This window comes from Rhipicephalus microplus, chromosome 6 (assembly GCF_043290135.1).
Source record: "Rhipicephalus microplus isolate Deutch F79 chromosome 6, USDA_Rmic, whole genome shotgun sequence".
Taxonomy (NCBI): domain Eukaryota; kingdom Metazoa; phylum Arthropoda; class Arachnida; order Ixodida; family Ixodidae; genus Rhipicephalus; species Rhipicephalus microplus.
This window is the reverse complement of record NC_134705.1, coordinates 162,511,850-162,532,891: the sequence shown is the minus strand read 5'-3', so window position 1 is coordinate 162,532,891 and position 21,042 is coordinate 162,511,850. Positions and strand designations below refer to the sequence as shown.

At 49.0% G+C, this 21,042-nt stretch overlaps 1 protein-coding gene across 1 annotated transcript in view; it reads left to right on the top strand.

Annotated features, from left to right (window-relative positions):
- Positions 1–21,042, top strand: part of LOC119167212 (uncharacterized) — an 86,231-nt gene that overhangs the window by 55,426 nt on the left and 9,763 nt on the right. Inside the window, exons 10-11 of the mRNA XM_075867896.1 lie at positions 1,665–1,869; positions 19,614–19,835. Of these exons, the coding sequence (XP_075724011.1) occupies positions 1,665–1,869; positions 19,614–19,835 (427 nt within the window). The remainder of the gene's footprint in view (positions 1–1,664; positions 1,870–19,613; positions 19,836–21,042) is intronic.

Genomic DNA, 21,042 nt, shown 5'->3' with positions numbered 1-21,042 from the left:
GCTACCACAACGTTGCACATTTATGAAGGGCGCAGGCGACACACAGCGGGTCAATATGTCCATTAAATAATTGATTAACTGGCTGGCTCTCATCATTCTCGTCTCCACATTCCGCAAGTGTGGCCAAGTTAACCCCCAAGGAATACACCAGAGCACACGAAGGCCGAGGCGCTAATGCAACTATGCCACACACCCGAGTCGAGGTTTGCAGCCACCTTAATTTTACCGACGAAGCGAATCGCTCCTTGTTCAGCCAGTGCCAGAACACTGTCGTCACATACGTGTACGTGCCACAGATATTGAATAAATCCCACTACACACAACTTCCACTAACAAAGTAATAAGGCTACAGCTAGCCCAACAAATGGATGCGAGGAGACGTCGGCGAGCGGGAATCCCGAGTACGTGCAACGACAGATTACTTAGGGGGCGGGAAAGGCAACGGCGGCAGCAAGCCGACGACCATGCGAGTGAGTGAGTGAGTGAGTGAGTGAGTGAGTGAGTGAGTGAGTGAGTGAGTGAGAACTTTATTACGGTCCAGTGCAGACGCTGAGGTTGCCACGCGTCACCCGGTTACTCCCACGTGGGGACCGGCAGGTCTATCCTGACGGCCCTGTCGCGGCCATCTCGTGTACGCGACCGTTTGTGATATAACTCGAACCTCTCTGCGCCGACAATCAACGTATAAACAACTTATTTTCACCTATATATCGAAAGCCTATAGCAACGACCTGGAACCGACCTTTAAACAACCCAACCTAAGCAACCAGATTAGTCACCGCAGTCGTCCAGTTTCATTGGTTCAAAGCTTGCGCGGCTCAGGGAAAGCTTCATCTTTTTATTTCATCAGCCACCATCATAATTTATTCCCCTAAGCTGGATGGACGGATTTGTACGTCCTGTACTTTATTTATACGTCCTGCACAGGGTGTTGCCACCTGCCTAACTAATCCCACATCGGGACCGGGAGGTCAGGCCTCCTAGCCATGCAGGAACAAAAAGAAAGGGGGGAGTACGACGTCAAGCAGCCGGCTTGCCCTCCCCTGTGTGCCGAGAGAAGGTGTGCCTTTGTCCGAAGCATCGATGCATGATACATTATGCAAACGTGTGGCGCACTTGAAAGACACGGACAAAGAAAGACGACAGACGATGCACTCACTCTTTATTTCCCCACCGATGCGCAGAATATCATACCTACCTTTTTTTAACCATGTTACTCTCCCTGCCTTCCATGCCTTGCACCTGTTCTCTCTCTCTTTTTACATAATTTCTCTCTCACTTATTTCTCTCTATTCGACAGAGGCGGAACGGGGGGGGGGGGGGGGGGAGTCAATGTGCAGCATTTCAAGTGCTTTAATCATTATGCTTCACCCCTGGTTATCGTTGCATTAACCTTCGCTTTGTCGGCCCAGCCCGATGTCCCAGCTCCAGCGCACAGTTCAAACGCATTCCTTCTGACTCAGTCGAATAATGATTCTGTTGTAAGTCGGCGTATTGTCCTGCCGTTATTTCTCAGTCCGTGTATTTTTCGTGCGCCCCACGTTTTCACGATGCATCACCGCCACAAAGACCATTCTTACATCACGCCACGATGCACGATAGCTTTTGCACACGATATTTACACTCGCGCTTAACGCTCAGTTCAACACGATCGACTTGCGCAGCATGGAGATCCAGTACGAAAGCACGAAGTACCAGAACCGCTACCTGTACTTCAGGCGGGAAGCTGACGGCGCGGTGTCGGTCGGCACGAAGGGCCTCGTCCACGGCGTGCATCACCACCACGACATCAAATTGAGAAACGGCATCGCGCTGACGCCTGGCATTCGCTCCATCAGATTTATACACGACAGCTCCGGTAATCTAAGCGTGAGTATGGCACCGCTAATTTAGACCAGACACATTCTGTCGGCGTGTCCTCGGGTGTCCCGATAGGTGTCCCGCAAAATAGTTCATAATAAGCAGTGGTAGGCATTATCGCTTAGCTTAGAGCCAGAACAGTAGCTTTCCGCAAAATAGCTCATAATGAGCAGTGGGAGGCAGTATCGCTTAGCTTAGAGCCAGAAGGGAACCTGCACCGATCCTGGATTTGTACAGCCCCTCGGTCCTGGCAGTGTTTTCGGCCAGCTGGACGGACCGAACCTACTCTTCTGGCTCTAAGCTAAGCGATACTGCCTTCCAATGCTCATTATGAACTATTTTGCGGGACACCTATCGGTTCACTGGCGGGAACTTGTATCCAAGCCGCTGGACCCAATAAGGTTCCCTCTGTCACACACATAAAGGTGGTTCAAGCAAAGTCACTTGGTCACTTATGCATTTGCCTCGGACGACTGTAAGGCCGAAACTGCCATGTTTTTTTTTTTTTACTCTGCCCATGAGTTGATAATATCCCGCGCTCCTCCTAAAGTTTTGTGTGCTAACTTGGTTTCGTATAGCCTCCAAAATCGGAGGCACAGGAAACCTTGTGCACGTAACCTAATTCAGCACTGCCTATATGATCGGCCCACCACTGACCGAGCGACGATGTCGTGTGATGATGCTATCATGTGACGTCACGCTATTTAACATTGCGTAATCAATTTTACAAGTTTTGACAATCTGCGACGTCGTATGGTGAAGTCATCACATGGTGCGTCTTTCGTGTTGGCGCTGCCGCCGTAGGACGCCGACGCCACCGACAGTCAATTTTACGGTTTGATGGTATATCTATTCGCCTTGAGAGAATGCTGGAGTGAGAATGTTGTCGCGAAAGTGAAGCCAGAGATCCTGCAGGGCGCGGTAGAACGTTTGCGTAGATATATGAAGAAGAAGCGTCCCCCTCACTTATCCTACCAGTTTAAAGGGACATTAAAAGAAAACAATAAATCCCCTTGGAGTGGTGAATTGTGCAGGGAAAACTTTAGTGTCGTCAATTTCACCCCAAAACATTTATTTTGAAAATGGGAAAAACAGTGTCCGACGTATCACCTTTGCACTTCCCGCTACGGTGGTGCTTTTCGCACCACCGATGGTAATGGTAACTTCATAAATTTCAAAGTGTTTTTTTTTTAAATTTCATACTATAGCCATAGGGGTTCAACCAAACGTCACGAATCTCTGTTAGAACTCTTCTAGCGATCAGGAACTACGGCCATCGATGCAGCAATTTCACTGTGGTGTCGCCACCCACATATTCCTCTTGTGATTTTCCTCACTTATTACGCATCGTCTCCTCCAGTCAGACGGTGTTATTGCAATAGTTAAACAGTAATTTACTAACATGATAACGAAGTTTGTTTTGTCGCAAACACGGGAGCGAACAAGCACCACGGACTTGGTGACGAAGTGCACAGCCAAAAACGATTATGCTCATTGGCCAAACAGATAAAAATGATCAATTGCTGCTCAGATGAGGGTTGAGTGCATAATAGATGCCCGCAATATCAGAAATACTATTTTTCTCTCTCCAACGGGCCCCAAGCCACCAGAGGTCGAAGAGTTGTGGTGTTACAATTGTGCATGAAAGTACGAACACGCAGCTGCAAGAACTTTCGGATTCCCGTGCTGTACTAGCGGAGTTACACGCGTCGGACGATGATGAAGTAGCAGAGCCTAAAATCTGTGGCCACGCCCACGCTGGGAATCGGCCAAAAACTGGGTAGTTCCAACGAAATATTTTTTTAGTTTATTAGCTTACGTCTTTTAAAATAATGAGAGGGATCCAGGGGGGGGGGAATTAAGTAGTAGAAATTGACAAACACAAATTATGGATATAGAAAATGAAGCAGATGATTCCAGTAACAACAACAAATAAACTCCAAAAGAGGCCCTCACTCATTTTCCTCTTTCCTTCGCCATGCTTGGTTCATTGGATCCTCTCTCTCCGGCTCGTCGGTCTACAGGGGTACACCCCTAGACCAACGAAGTGAGAATCATATATGATTCTCGCTTCGGGTGCGAGAGGTCCCGGGTTCGAATCCCTGACGAGCCCAGAAATCTTCTCTCCTTTCCATTTTTGGTATAAGAGAGAATAAGAGAAAAGGCATTGGTCATGGACACATTTTCTCTTCTCTTTTCTCCACATATTTGATGCCCTCGTCCCACCCCTACAGGAGCTGAGCCGTGCTCCCAATTAGGCCAGCAGAAGTTGTGTCTTGCATGGCAGGCTTTCGTCGGGGCCGCTCCTCCATTGACTGTGTCCTTGACTTATCGACATTTGTTCAACAAGAAAAAAGTCGCAAGCGCATATCAGTGGCACTCTTTCTTGACGTGAAGGGTGCATATTATAATGTAGCTCACGATGCCATCCTCACTTCTCTCGCAGCAATGGGCATTGGTGGACGAATGTTTCAATGGATAAAAGATTATATAACTGGCAGGGGTTTCTTTGTACAAACATATGAGGGTACAACTGCCCAACATTACACCTACTGCGGAGTACCTCAGGGAGGTGTTTTAAGCCCCACATTGTTCAATGTGGCCCTCATTGGTCTAATGAAGGTTCTGCCAAAGTCGGTGTGCCTATCTATATACGCCGATGATATTTGCCTCTGGAGTGCTGCAGTTACTCGCCCTCAGGTGCGTGCACGAATACAGCGGGCAGCAACCCTCACAACAGCCTACCTTCAGAAACAAGGCCGAAATATATCAACTGTGAAGTGCGCGTTGATGGCGTTTACACGCAAACCAATGACGCCATACCCTGTTTACATCAATGGGCAGAGTGTCAAATATGCACGGACGCATCGTTTCCTGGGCATAATAATCGACAGAAGTCTTTCGTGGAGCCCACATTGTGCATACTTGAAGAAGAGACTGCTATCTATTTGTGCATATCATGAAGTTCTTGTGCGGTAAAGCATGGGGAACTTCTGTGGCCTCCATGCTACATCTGTACAGGGCCCTATTCCTGGGTCTATTGCGCTACAGCTTGCCGGTACTGAGTAACACTTGCAAATCGAATACTCATTAATTGGAGAGTTTGCAGGGTCAGGCACTGCGTGTCTGCCTAGGACTGCCCCGATGCGCTTCTACTTATGCCACAATGATGCTTGCCAAAGACCATCCGGTCAGGACATATATAGTAGTGGATTGCATCAGAGCGCACATTCGACATGCCAGCCGTGTCACCGACCACCACTTGGCCCTTCTACCTTCCGGAAGACCACGTGCTACGTTTTCAGACGTCATAGCCAAGTACCTAAACAGCATTCCATCAAGATATACGCCAGCTGCGAAAACGGCATGTCCTTTGTGGTGCCTCGACCAGCCGCAAGTACGTCTAGAAATTCCGGGAATCAAAAAGAAAAGCAGTCACACCAGAGTAGCATTGAAGCAAGCAACACTGCTATTATTACATGAGTTGTACTTAGACCGAACGCAGATATACACTGATGGGTCCGTCTCGTCCAGCAGCTCATCAGGTGCCGCTGTAATTCCGGCTGCAGAAATGACAATCAAGTTTAACTTGTCGCATATGACTACATCTACGGCATCAGAGCTTGCTGCTATAAGGGCTGCTTTACAATATCTCGTTCAAGAACGTCCAGGAAAACGGGTCATATTCTGTGATTCGAAGGCAGCGCTTCAGAGTTTGCAGTCTGCCATGCGTAGGAGGAGTCATGACCAACTGGTACAAGAAATAAGACATTGCCATCATGAAGCTCTAGCACGAGGGCATGATATTATATATCAATGGCTGCCTGGACATATCGGTATTACCGGAAATCAATTAGCCGATGATGCAGCCCGCTCAGCCCATGAAGAAACCCGTGTAGTCCCAATTCCTCTATCAAGGAATGATGCAGCAAGACAACTTTACCTGCTGGCTCGAGATCTCACACGCACGTTCTGGTCGTCTACCAGCTTCCAAAGGTGTCAATTTTATGAACTGAATCCTTCGCTCAAGCTAAAGCTACCATAACAACTTTCCCGCTCCGATGCGACACTGTTATGCCGCCTTTGGCTGGGTGTTGCATTTACAAAAGTGTACTCCTTTCGCATTGGTATGGCAGACACTCCTACATGCGACTACTGCAGAGCCGAAGAGACCATCGAACACGTGGTGTGCAGCTGCGCTTGCTACGACACACAGCGATGCCAGCTCCGGATGGTTTTGAATCGACTTTACCCCGGACCATTTTGTGTGCAGAAGATACTAGGACCTTGGGCATCTGCCTCAGTTGCGCAGAAAGCAACTAAAGCACTGCTACTTTACCTTAAGTCAACAAACCTGAGCGACCGCCTGTAGACTGTGTGTGCTCCCCGAGTGTGCTTGTGATTGTGTGTACCTTCTCATCTTTCTGCAACCTCTTTTCTCCCCTTTATTCCTTCCCCAGTGCAGGGTAGCAAACCGGATGTGCGTCTGGTTAACCTCCCTGCCTTTCCTTGCATCTTTATCTCTCTCTCTCTCTTCTTTCATCAACCTCTCTCTTTCTCTCCTGCTAAGTAAGCACTCCGACAATACGAAGTATGTAACCAGGCCTCACACAGTACGATTTGCGTAATGAGTGCGTCGTTGCGCGTTACAACTCTGCGAGGAGGAAGAACGCGAGCGCGTGGACCTACGGGCAGACAAACAGTTTTTTCTTGAGGATAACATGATCAGACGCTAAAGTCAACGTCACCCCCAACGATGGGGATACCCAAAGGTATGGAGAGGATAACAGATTTTTGTCGTTATTTTGTGGTGCCCGAAACTCGCACTACTGCCATGTTTGGTCTTGTTGATCGTCACGGCATTCTGAACTTGATGCGCGCGTTCGCTAGCAATGAGAAAAAAAATTATCGGAGCGTGGTTTAGGGCGTAGAAAAAAATGGCAACATATCCGCGGGATGAATGATCGAGAGTGGGGTGAAGCATCCGTCCGTCCATTCGTTCTTGCTACCGTCCGTCCGTCCGTCCGTGCGTCCATTCGTCCGTCCGTGCGTCCATCCGCCCGTTTGTGCGTGCGTCTGTTCACGCGTCCACTCGTCCATCCGTGTGCCCGTCCCTGCGTCCATCAGTCCAAGCAGCCATGCGTGCGTTCGCCTATGCATCTGTCTGTGTATCCGTTCGTCCATCTATTCAACACTCCAAGTACCACCATCTCGCATCTTTTCATCATATATTCCGCATTCGGGAGCCTACATGAACACCCGTTTTTAGGGTGGAGACATCTAAATAAGTGCCTTCAAGAAACTCAGCCAAAACCAGTGGGCAACGGGGCACGCTGTTGCCAGCTTCCACCAAATTCAGCATAGTTTTCTGTGCGCTGCCATTTTGGAGCCAGCCGCCGCTCCCTCCAGCTACGCGAAGTACGGCGCAACAAAAAGGCCCTTGTAACAACACACAACACCTGGGATTTTGACAGCGGCGGTTCTCAGGGTCGTGTAAGCGACCCAGTTCTCAAAGTGAGCGCACGAAGAAATTCGCAGCCCACACACAAACACTTGCGACATAATACTTAGGTTACGCTGACACGAACGCAAGCGTGGTAACAGCTCAGACTAGCGAGCGCGTCTCCGTACGAACGCGCGGACGCGTCCCGTTTGTGGGCTTCCTACTCGCAATGCGTGGACGCAGCAACGACAACTTCGGTTATCTACTCATTCGCGAACACCGCGAAACACATATACGTGTGCCGCAGGAAAAAACAGTGAACGAAATACGCAGTACTCACAGAGCAAATACGAGACGCACTGGTGGGCTCCCAGCCGTCTCGCTTCACTTGAGCCAGCCATAGTTGTCGTCGGTTAGGGCTCGCTGGGAAGCGGAACATTCGCACCCCCTTTCTGTTGTGGTTAGTGCAGAGCGGTACGCAGCATCCAGGCATTCTAAGGCTTCACCGGCAGCGTTTAACACGCTACCGCAACGTTCGACGCCGTATTATTGAGAACTAAACGCAACCGGGCGTAGACGCAGTGCGGACACCAAGATGGGGCGACAGCGCGGCGTTGCTGTCTGGCAACATTGTGTTTTGGCGGGCGGCGGTGCGTTGGCGGCATGTAGTGGGTCAAAGGCTGACATCACCCTAAAAACGGCCGTTCATGTAGGCTCCCTATTCCGCACATAGAAGCACTGCCATCCAGCGGACATTCAAGGAATAAACGAGAGGTGGCACACGCACACTTTCTTACGGCTTGCGCTTCGCGCCTACTTCCCACCTTTAACCACCTACAGTTCATGGTATATACTAGTTCACTGTATTTGCAGCACTGCGGCCCAACGCTCGCTAAACCTTTCTAAAAGCAAGGAGGTTACGCCCAGCGAGTATAACGTAGCAATTCTTTCTTGTCAGCCTCTTCAATGTACATGCCAATGGCTGCTAATGGATAATGAGAGACAGGAGAATTCGGATTTTAGTTAACGTGCACGTTGTGTATTTTTCATTGTTCAACAACGCACCGGAGAAATCGCCCACCGGCACCACCTTGCAGGTGAAAACTCATGGTTTGTTACGCACTACTACGAGGGACGAATGGGTGCCGCTTTAAAGAGTTTCGCCCCTAATTTGTGTGTGTGTGTGTGTGTGTGTGTGTGTGTGTGTGTGTGTGTGTGTGTGTGTGTGTGTGTGTGTGTGTGTGTGTGTGTAAATATCGTCTGTACGTACACTCATTTTGTACACAAGTGCCATGTATGCAGCTTGTATGGACTGTAATTGTGCATTTTGAATATCTGTAAATCCACAAACTATACACGTGCTTTTTCAGCACCCTTGCTTGTCCAGATATGTATCAGCACCCTTGTATAGAAGTTCAATAAATTCTTTTTGTGTGCAGACGCTCAAACCCACCGCCCCCGAACCACTCGCTTGCGGCCCATGACCCGCCCGTGACTGTGTCCCGCGCTCTTTTTTTTTTTTTTAGTGAATATGTATGTCCGTGAGTTGAACAGGTCTGACTGGTCAAAATCATTGTTTTCGTGAGGCGCTTCATGTGGTCAGTATGCGCTGAAACATATAGCACGTAAACAAAAACAATATTTCAAACTCTAGGTTGAGATTGTTGCCACTGGCCAGGTTCCGATTTTTGCCTTTGGCGATCGGTATCTATACGTTGAAATTCTAGCCGAATCTCCTTCAGAAATTACCCGCATATGAGATGTGGAAGTGTTTTTTTGTTTGTTTGTTTGTTTGTAACAGTAACGGCCTGCTGACAATCTGCACAAAATACCTTCCCCCGCTTTTATTTTCTTCTCAGTCCCGACCCTTGTGGATCTAAAGTACGAGAGGGGTTTTGCAGCCCGCTGGCTCAAAAGAGTTTCATCCCTGCTTATGAAAAAAAAGCTCCCTCCCAATATGACCCACTCATTGTAATCAAATTGATTTGATGACTAAATAATATGTGGGGTTTAACGTCGCAAAATCCCCATATGATTATGAGAGACGCCGTAGTGGAGTGCTCCGGAAATTTCAATATCCTGGGGTTCTTTAACGTGCAATTAAATCTGAGCACACGGGCCTACAGCATTTTCGCCTTTGTCCAAAATGCAGCCGCCGCAGACGTGATTCAATCCCGCGACTTGCGGGCCAGCAGTCGAGCACCTGTGGACCACAGCGGCGGGGCACACGTTAGAATCTCCGAACACAAAGATTCCGCATCTGCCACCACACAAGCGTTACCAGTGTCGCTATAGTTTCGCGTGAGCTCGCTCGCGAGTCCGTCCTTCCGTGCGCCCACCGCCTCTTCCGCCCGTCCGCCCAACTGTCTGTTCATCCATGCGTCTGTCTGTATCTCACGCTACGTATATCCCGGCACAGCAGAGTATAATTTTTGCTTCTAACATATGTTGATGAATTTCGACATTGCGACATCCGTACTGAAAACAAACTTTACTTCTGTACCGATTTCGATTATCATTAATGTCAATTCGCCGAATTTTCTGTTCTCCTCGACGACCCCACTCTCCCCTCTTGTTTTGCTTGCGGTCCCCGTCATGTCGCCGTCATAAAACTTGGCTCTCGATCCGCCTCAAAATGTTGCCGACCCCCTGGTGAAATGATGCTGAGCTTCCCTGCTATACTATGCCGCTGCGTGAGCACCTTCACTGCAGACGCCGACTTTCTTTTAGATGCGGAGCATCTAATACTCGAGGCTTGTAGTGCGGCGCCGTCCGCAAGCTTCCTCCTCCTTCTTCCACCATCTGTGAATCCCTTCCTCCTCTACACACCGCGCGCGCTTCACTCCTCCACCATCTGTGCACCCTTCCTCCTCTACACACCGCGTGCGCTTCTCCTCTTCACGAACATTCACTAGCTGTATAATGTAGCGCGCATGCGCCGTCACGCTTCGAGAACATCGGCAGCTGACGCGCGCGCATGCGCCGTCGCGCTTCGAGAACGTCGGCAGCTGACGCGCGCGCATGCGCCGTTGCGCTTCTCCCCCTTCTCGAACATTCGACAGCTGACAGTGCATGCGCGTCGCGCTGTATATATACTCAAGGTCAGCGCTCGCTCGCTCAGTTGCCGCTCGTCGGTTGGTTTGTATGGCGCGTCGACGTCCAAGGTCCGCCCTTTCGCATACGTGTGTACGTGTTCACTCATTTAACACCCCCTCCTACAACCACGTTAACCAACTTAGCCATCGACCCAAGTAAGTCGCAATTTAACACCCCATTTCACAACCACGTTAACCAATTTAGCCATCGACCCAAGTAAGTCGCAATTTAACACCCCGCTAACCAATTACATGCTCCGCATCCTCCTCAGTGTTCCCCCGAGGGAAGCTGCGGGCAATTTTTTCTTTACCTCAGAGAGCCTGCAGCTGGAGTTCCTTCACTGCGTTCTCCTGTGTACAACGCTAAGTTATCATCGGCCAGCGCTTTCTTATTTTGGTACCACTTGCATAAAAGGTAAAATGGAAACGCAATTTTATTTTTTTTTGTGCATTTTACCTCGAAGGTTACCGGTCAGCGTGTTTAGAATAGGCAGCTGAACTCTGAAGTGTAACCAGATCTACAACGTAGGCCTTTCGGGATGACTTAAACTAAATGTAACTAATACACTGCACTTCATAACTGTGGAACACTCTTGTGTGGATCACTTTTTAAAAAAGATTTTCCTTCTCTTTGGGGACGGCTTAGTGCCCTCCCTTAGTAGGGCACGAAGTGCTCTAAATCGTTACATACTAGTTTTACAAGAGGGAGAGAAACAACTTTACTCAAGTGAAAATATATTGGCAGCATATCCATGGAGTGAATGATGGAGAATGGGGCGAAGCGTTCGTCCGTCCATTCGTTCTTGCTTCCGTCCGTCCATCCACCCGTCCGTGCATGCATCTGTTCGTGCGTCTGTCCCTGCCTTCGTCTATGCATCCGCCCCTGAGTCCGTCCATGCGTCCATCCATGCATCTGTCTGTGTGTCCGTTCGTCCATCTATTCAACACTCCAAGTACCACCATCTCGCAACTTTTCATCATATATTCCCCATATAGAAGCACCGCCATCCAGCGGACATTCCAAGGACTAAACGAGAGGTGGCACACGCACACTTTCTCACGGCTTGCGCTTCGGGTCTACTTCCCACCTTTAACCACCTCGAGTTCATTGATGGTATATACTAGTTCATTGTATTCATGGCACTGCGGCTCAACGCTCGCTAAACCTTTCTAAAACTAAGGAGGTTACACCCAGCGAGTGTAACGTAGCAACCCTTTCTTGTCAGATAGTGTTCAATGTACATGCCAATGGCTTCTAATGGGGGATGAGAGACAGGAGCATTCGGCTTTTAGGTAACGCGCACGCCGCGAACTTTTTATTGTTGAACAAAGCACAGGAGAAATCTCCCACCAGCTCCACCTTGCAGGTCAAAATGTAACACTTGTTACACACTACGACTACACACTACGAAAGGTACGAAGAGAATAACAGATTTTTAAATACGATTGTCTTTCTTTCAGGGCAACCCTATAAAGAGCCAAAGCCACGCCGACGGGACGGCTTTTTGCTCTCCCATGTAGAGTACCCTGTGCTCTAAATTGTTACCCCCTTTTTCTACCCCCCCCCTATTCTTTCTTGGGGACCTTCGACACAAAGAGAGAGAGAGAGAAACGAGAAAAAAGGAAGGCAGGGAGGTTAACCAGATGCTAGTACCCGGTATGCTACCTTACACTGGGATTGGGGAATAGGGGGTTGAAAAAGAAAGGGAGAGTTAAAAAATAAATAAGAGAAAAACACCGACACACACGCACACACAAAATCAGTCCACTCAGAGGCGTTCTGACAGGCCAGTAGTTCGTAAGAAGCCCAGTAGCGCTTGCACGGCTTTCTTCTGTGACGATGAGTCATGACGATAGCGCAGTATACTTTCTTCTGACAGCGGCTGGTCATCCAACCTGTTTAGTTTATTGGAAAGCTGTTGTCTTTCCAGGTTGTATTTCGGGCAGTCACACAGGATATGTCGAATGGTTTCTTCATCTCCGCAGTGTGCACAGTCGGCGGTGTCGGCCATACCTATGCGGAACGCGTACGCACGGGTAAACGCGACTCCCAACCATAGTCTGCACAGAGCAGTAGCGTCGCCTCGTCGAATTTTTTTTGTAAGCTGCATGCTTAACGTTGGATCAAGGGATCGTAATCTTGCATGCGTAAAGAGAGGCTCATTCCAAAGAGCCATAGAGCGTTCGCGACCGAGCATGCGGAGCCTCCTAGCAGCGTCCGTCCTTGAGAGAGGTATTGACTGGTGTCTTCTCTATGGGCGGAACGGGCAGCTTGATCAGCTCGTTCGTTACCGATGATTCCACAGTGGCTTGGCAACCACTGAAATATAACGTGGTGCCCTTTCTATGTTATATGGTGTAGCATTTCTGCTGTTTCGAATACCAACTGCTCGTGTGGACCACGGCGTAGATTTGACAGAAGTGACTGCAGTGCCGCCTTGCAGTCGCAGAAAATCGTCCACCGTTGCGTGCTTTGGTCGTTAATGAAACGCAGCGCAAAGCGCTGCAAGCTCTGCTGCCGTTGTTGTAGTTGCATGAGCTGTCCTGAATTTGATGGTTGTGGCGTGCGTTGGAATAACGACCGCCGCAGTTGAGCTGTTTGGCAGGACGGAGCCGTCGGTGTAGACGTGGGTGCAGTCTTGGTACTTCTCGTACAGCAGAAGTAAGGCCAGCTGCTTGAGAGCTGGTATTGAGAAATCTCGTTTTTTTCTGGATGCCTGGTATTTTCAGGTTGATGACTGGCTGTTTGAGGCACCATGGAGGAACTGAAGGTCTCGCCGCGGGCGTAAAACCAGTTGGTAGGGAGTCACCATGTGCAGTTATTGTTCGACAAAAGGAAGTATGAGGTCTATCCGCTGGTAGAGAGGCTAGGTGGTGATGGGGAGTCCGGCCCGCATGCCTTATGTGTGTCCTCAAAGCTTCAATTTCAATATGGGTCTGCACGAGGTGGTCTTTTGCTATAGCTATAGTCGCCATTGTTGAGGCACCCTGAGGTAGACCTAGACATATTCGAAGCGCCTGTGCCTGAACGCTTTGTATCATGCGTCGACTTGTTTTGCTGGCGTTTGATAATGCAGGCAGACTGTATCGTAAAAAGCCAAGAAAAAGCACCCTGTACAGTCGTAACATCGCATAAAGCTGCATTCTTCAAGTCTTTCCAGCGAGAAACTTGAAAAGATGGCATATGCCTGTCAATCGCTTTTTCAAGTACGACACATGAGGGCTCCATGATATGTCTCTGCCGAGTATGACACCCAGAAGTTTGTGAGATCGACGATATGCTATATTTTTACCGTTAATTGACACTCTGTAATCGACATGGGTTTGCGCGTAAATGCCAGAAGAGCGCACTTTCCGGGGGTAATTTCCAGGCCTCGATTGCGTAGATACAAAGCAGTTGCAGTAGCAGCTCGCTCGTAACTGCAGGTGAGTTACCGCAGATGTCCAGATGCAGATGTCAACAGCGTATGTTGATAGATAAATATTGTTTGGTAGGTGCGTATGGAGAGCGATTAGTGTTATATTGAATAGCACGGAGCTCAGTACACCACCCTGAGGGACGCCACGACAACTGAAATGTGCAGACGTGTTCCCGGTCTCTGTACTCACAAAATAGGATCGCATTTGGAGATAACTTCGTATCCACTTAAACATTCGGCCACCCACTCCAATATCTTCTAGTGCGGTAAGGACGGCTTCATGTGTAACGTTATCATAGGCTCCTTTGACGTCAAGGAACAGAGAGGCGCAAAGACGCTTATGGCCTCTCTCGTGTTCAACGTACGTAGTTAGGTCGATGACGCTATCGATCGATGATCGGGCACGTCGAAAGCCAGCCATGGCATTTGGGTAGATCTCATAATACTCCAAGTACTACTCGAGTCGGCCGAGAATCATTCTCTCCATCACTTTACGCATGCAACTAGCTAGTTCGACGCAAAAATTTTGATCTGTCTCTCAATCTGTCTGTCTGTCTGTCTGTACATTTGTGTGTTTGTCCATTCTTACCGGCACCGGGTACTTGAAACAGCCGACCCCATCCGCAGCGTCCACCAATGTTGCTCAAGCTTTAGCGTTCATGCTTGTGCAATTGTCAATTAATAAGCAATTATTGCGCAAGTCTGGGGCTCCATAACAACACGTATATATTCTGCATGTGCATCTTTTACTAGAAAATGCATACATAAGTTATCTTAATGACCGTAGCGCTTATCACGCTGCGCTCACCATGCGACGCTTTCACAAAAAGGTGAGTGTTTCCAACGCTTTGCTAAGACGCCATAATGTGGGCACCTACCAGCGGCCTTGCGTTCCTCACCTTATCACCTCTGAGACGGCGCGCACACCCGTCTAAGAGCCACGCTCTTAGTTTTGCTGTAGACTGCCAGGTGGCGCTCATGTCTCACGTGTTACGTGACTTGATTCACTCGTTTGCCTCCGCTGCACGGTCGAGGCACTCTAACGAAGCGCCTTCAGAATACCATTCACCGATTTTCTTGCGCAGAACATCAAATTATTTGTTCACTCTCTCCACACGCAAGACTATCATCTTTCGACGACATTTGTAGATTACATGCAGATACAGAGCTAATTTTCAAATGCGAAGCATTTCTTAGCGAACTTCGGCGACTTTGAGCGCATCTATCTATCTATCTATCTATCTATCTATCTATCTATCTATCTATCTATCTATCTATCTATCTATCTATCTATCTATCTATCTATCTATCTATCTATCTATCTATCTATCTATCTATCTATCTATCTATCTATCTATCTATCTATCTATCTAGCCGCCTATGACTTTTAGCTCTCCTGGCTGTTTCGATAATGGTACAGATACCAAACTTGGTATGCCATAACATGACTGTATGAAGAACATACTTGACTAGTCATAACATGAAAATCATGACAAGTATGTCATGAATCTCATGATTTGCATTTAATGGTTCTGCAGCTCTTGCGGAGGTTTCGTGTTCAGATGGCAAGTTGAAAAACTGGTATGGTATGACATGTTTGCACGGCCAACACAAGCGACATACCCTAACATGAAAATCATGACATACGTGTCATGTAACAACATGACTACTTGCCACGCTCATTATGCACTCGCGGCCATTTTGATAGCGTGACATAGACGAAATTTGGTATTACGGTACGTGAATGGACGACATAGCTAAATAACACATCCAAACATGATAATCACGACATGCGTGTCATGTAACAACAAGTCTACACGCCACGCTCATGATGTGATCGCGGCCGTTTTGCTAGCTTTACATATGCCAAATTAGGTATAACGTGACGTCAGTGGATGACGAAGGTTTGTGTTTTGTGCAAACACGATAATCATCAGATGCGTGTCAAGTGACAACATGACTACATGCGACAGTCAAGGCGTCAATACACTTCGACGGAGCGTGTCCGCGCCGGCGTTCATTTCGTTGCGTCAAGCCGGCGTTGCCGCACCAGTCACCGGTCATGCCATATACTCGCAGGCGCGCTGCGTTGCTTTGACGCATGCGCATTTCGGGGCGCCCGGCGTCCCTCCGTCACGAAAAGAGGCAGACGCCGTGCTATTTGGGTAACGTAGTGAGCGTCAAATGCAGCCTGTCACATTTTGCACCGGTTGGCGTCGGGCCACGCTGACGGACGTTGGTCGCGCCAGTCACACCTGACGTCAGACTACATATTTCTCACTGTTTGCTAACGTATAGCCTCGCTGTGCCCAGCGTGAACGCGCCCCAACGTTACGTCGGAGTATACCGGGCCCTTCATGGTGCACTCATGGCCGTTCCGCTAGCTCCACAAATACCAAATTTGGTCTTACGTGACGTCAAAGGTGTAGGACTGGTGCAAACATGATAATCATGACACGCGTGTCATGCAAGAACATGACCACATACCACGTTCATAGAGGGCTCGCGAAATTTTCGTTAGGTTCACATATACTAAATTTGGCATCGCGTGACGAAAATAGATGAAGAATGTAAACGACACATCCAACCATGATAATCTTGACATGAAAGTCGTGTACGGCATAGTTTACTTCTACGTCGTAACGTTGTGGTGATCTTAAAGTGACATATCAACCTTCCTCCTTCGTGCTTCGCATTTTATCAATTCCCACTGTACGTGGGATCTGCCAATTTTTTTGTCGTTATTTTGTGGTGCCCGAAACCCGCACTACCGCCGCGTTTGGCCTTCTTGACCGTCACGGCATTCTGAACTTGATGCGCGCGTTCACTTGCATTGAGCAAAAAAAAATTATCTGAGCGTGTTTTAGGGCGCTCAAATAGTACAGACACTATAGAACTCAAACCCGCGGCCCACGACTCACCCGTGACCGTGCCCCACGTTATATTTTTTTAGTGAATATATATGTCCGTGAGCTGAACAGGTCTAACTGGTCAAAAGCATTGTTTTCGCGAGGCGCTTCATGTAGTCACTATGCGCTGAAACATACAGCACATAAACAAAAACAATACTTCAAAATCTAGGCTAAGATTGTTGCCACTGGCCAGGTTCCAATTTTTGCCTTTGGCGATCGGTATCGACACGTTGAAATCCTAGCCGAATCTCCTTCAGAAATCACCAGCGTATGAGATATGGGAATATTTGTTTGTTTGTTTGTTTGTTTACATGCTTGTTTGTTTCTTTGTTTGTAACAGCAACGGCCTGCTGACCATTTGCGCAAAATACCTTCCCCCGCTTTTATTTTCTTCTCAGTCCCGGCCCTTGTGGATCTAAAGTACGTGAGGGGGTTCGCAGCCCGCTGGCTCAAAAGAGTTTCATTCCTGCTTATGAAAAAAAGCTCCCTCCCAATATGACCCACAAATTATAATCTCATTGATTTGATGACTAATTAATATGTGGGGTTTAACGTCCCAAAACCACCATATGATTATGAGAGACGCCGTAGTGGAGGGCTCCGGAAATTTCGACCTCCTGGGGTTCTTTAACGTGCAACCAAATCTGAGCACACGGGCCTACAGCGTTTTCGCCTTTGTCCAAAATGCAGCCGCCGCAGCCGTGATTCAATCCCGCGACTTGCGGGCCAGCAGCCGAGCACCTGTGGACCACAGCGGTGGGGCACACGTTAGAATCTCCGAACACAAAGATTCCGCATCTGCCACCATAACCACACAAGCGTTACTAGTGTCGCTATGGTTTCGCGTGAGCTCGCTCACGAGTCCGTCCTTCCGTGCGCCCACCGCCTCTGTCCGCCCGTCCGTCCAACTGTTTGTTCATCCATGCGTCCGTCTGTATCTTACGCTACGTATATCCCAGCACTGCAGAGTATAATTTTTGCTTCTAACCTATGTTGATGAATTTCGGCATTGCGACATCCGTACTGAAAACAAACTTCACTTCTGTACCGATTTCGGATATCATTAATGTCAATTCGCCGAATTTTCTGTTCTCCTCGAGGACCCCACTCTCCGCTCCTGTTTTGCTTGCGGTCCTCGTCGTGTCGGCGTCATAAAACTTGGCCCTCGATCCGCCTCAAAAAAGTTGCCGACCCCCGGTGAAATGATGCTGAGCTTCCGTGCTATACTATGCCGCCGCGTGAGCATCTTCACTGCAGACGCCGACTTTCTTTTCGTTTACCTCAGAGAGCCTGCAGCCGAAGTTCCTTCACTGCTTTCTCCTGTGTACAACGCTAGTTATAATCGGCCAGCGCTTTCTTATTCTGGTACCACTTGCATAAAGGGTAAAACGGAAACGTAATTTTATTTTTTTGTGCATTTTACCTCGAAGGTTACCGGTCAGCGTGTTTTGAATAGGCAGCTGAACTCTGAAGTGTAACCAGATGTACAACGGAGGCCTTTCGGGATGACTTAAACTAAATGTAACTAATCCACTGCGCTTCATAACTATGGAACACTTTTGTGTGGAACACTTTTGACAAAGATTTTTTTCTTTTTGGGGACGGCTTAGTGCCCTCCCATTGTAGGGCACGAAGTGCTCTAAATCGTTGAATTCTAGTTTTACAAGAGGGAGAGAAACAACTTTAGTCAAGTGAAAATGTATTGGCAGCATATCCTCGGAGTGAATGATGGAGAGTGGGGCGAAGCATTCGTCCGCCCATTCGATCTTGCTTCCGTCCATCCATGCGTCCGTCTGTGTGTCCATTCGTCCATCTATTCAACACTCCAAGTACCACCATCTCGCATCTTTTCATCATATATTACCCATATAGAAGCACCCCCATCCAGCGGACATTCCAAGGACTAAACGAGAGGTGGCACACGCACACTTTGTTACGTCTTGCGCTTCGGGTCTACTTCCCACCTTTAACCACCTCGAGTTCATGGTATATACTAGTTCACTGTATTCATGGTACTGCGGCCCAACGCTCGCTAAAACTTTCTAAAACCAAGGAGGTTACGGCCAGCGAGTATAACGTAGCAACCTTTTCCTGTCAGGTAGTGCTCAATGTACATGTCAATGGCTGCTAATGGGAAATGAGAGACAGAAGAATTTGGATTTTACTTTCTAACAGCTTGCGCTTTGAATCTACTTCCCACCTTTAACCACCTCGAGTTCATTCATGGTATATACTAGTTCATTGTATTCATGGCACTGCAGCTCAACGCTCGCTAAACCTTTCTAAAACTAAGGAGGCTACACCCAGCGAGTATTACGTAGCAACCCCTTCTTGTCAGATAGTGCTCAATGTACATGCTAATGGCTGCTAATGGGGGATGAGAGACAGGAGCATTCGGCTTTTAGGTAACGCGCACGCCGCGAACTTTTTTTTTTTGCTCAACAAAGCACAGGAGAAATCTTCCACCGGCTCCACCTTGGAGGTCAAAATGTAACAATTGTTACACACTACGACTACGACTACGAGGGACGAACGGGTGCCGCTTTAAGAAACTTCGCCCTTAGACAAAATCACAGAGGAATGGCGATTAGGCCGTGCCTGGCCGCCACCTCTTCAGCTGGCTGTATGGCCCGAGCTGTACTTCTAGGCTGGTATCTCGGAGTACTCTTTCCCATGCCTCAGACGAGGGAGTGGTCAGGAGATCAGGCGGAGGTGCATCCTCGCTGCAGTCTCATAGTATATGAGAGAGGGAAGCGACGGAGCCACATTTTGAGCAATGCGGACTTAACAGATCGGGGTAAATGTGTGCGTATACCCGCGGGCACGGCGAGTTCATTTAGAGGCGGCGCCATGTGATTTCTTGTGGTTCTTGTGGTTTCGTCAGTTTGGGATGCGGCGGTGGTTTTGTTCGACGTGCGAGGCGACAGTGCTGAGCAATTTCATGATAGGATATTTGGGGCTCACCGGTGTTCTCTGGGTTCGTGGCAGGGCCCACCGCACGGTTGACGAATTCTCGAGCTTGTCGGTGGACGGCCTCGTTTCCAGGGTTCCCTGCGTGCGCCGGGACCCAGATAAGAGATATAGGAGGCGGGCCCTCGTCTTCGAGGTAGGCGAGGGACTCAAGGTGCCGTAAGGTACCGGGAGCAATGGTACCGCGAGTGAAATGGGAGATAGCGGTTTTCGAGCCTCTGAGGATGGTAGTGAACCCAGAGGACACCGCGAGAGCCGCTTCCACGGCTTCGGCGGGATGGAGGGCACCGACAGCGCCTGCTACTCGCAAGATTGAGTCGGTGTTGAGGGGGGTGCGAGTAGTTATTGCGCTAAGTGCGTACGCGCTTGGTTGAGAAAAGCAGCGGGCCGCGTACACGTAGGTCACATCGCACCGCGAGGCATACTCGTCGTGTAAGGCTTGGGCTCGTGCTCGCCGTCTACCGTCGTGGTGTCCTCCAAGCATGTGTTTCGGCAATGGTTTGATGAGAAAACGTCGACGTAAAGTCGGAGGTATACAGAGCGGGTCTGCGCCCGATGGCGAGGCGGTGAGTACTATGCGAGCGAGTATCCAGCGGCCGGCCTTGCTACCGCGAAGTCTCCGAATCTGAGCTGTGCGATGCGCTTCGATCAGTTCGTCGACAGTGTTATGGAGGCCGAGGCAGAGGAGATGCGACGTAGAGGTCGTGCGAATGGGTCGAAGAGTTGTCTTGTACACTTTGCGTTAAGTTGGTCCAGTTTGTCCCTCTCGCATCCCAGTATAGGCGCAGGTATGGTAGTGCGTACGTGAGACGAGATCTGACGAAGGCGTGGATAAGCTGGAGTAGCTCTTTTTCTTTCATGTTTTGCGTTCGAGCAGACACGCGAGCAATGAGGCCGGTTTCTTGAGTGACGGCAACGGTGAGGCGTTCCAGCGCGATGATGTTCTGTTGATTTCATTGAATGAATAGGCCTAAAATGCGCATGTGGTCAACTTGTGGTACGGCTACACCGTTGACATAGATTTCGATGGCCGGTTGTGGAGGGTACTTGTTCCGGCGTCGGTCGGGAGGACGGAGCAGCAAGAGCTCCGACTTGCTCTCCGAGCACGTGAGGCCTGCCTGCGTCGCGTGGCTAACGACGGCGTCGGCCGCACGTTGGAGGGTCTACTCTATCTCGCCGTCTGAACCCGTAGTCGTCCATAGCGAGATGTAGTCTGCATAGATGGTATGACGAAGGCCCGGGATGCCATCGAGTGAAGAAGTCATCATGCGCATAGCAAGGTTAAATAGAAATGGAGACACAACCGCTCCTTTAGGGGTGTCTCTGTCTCCGAGTGGGAGGTG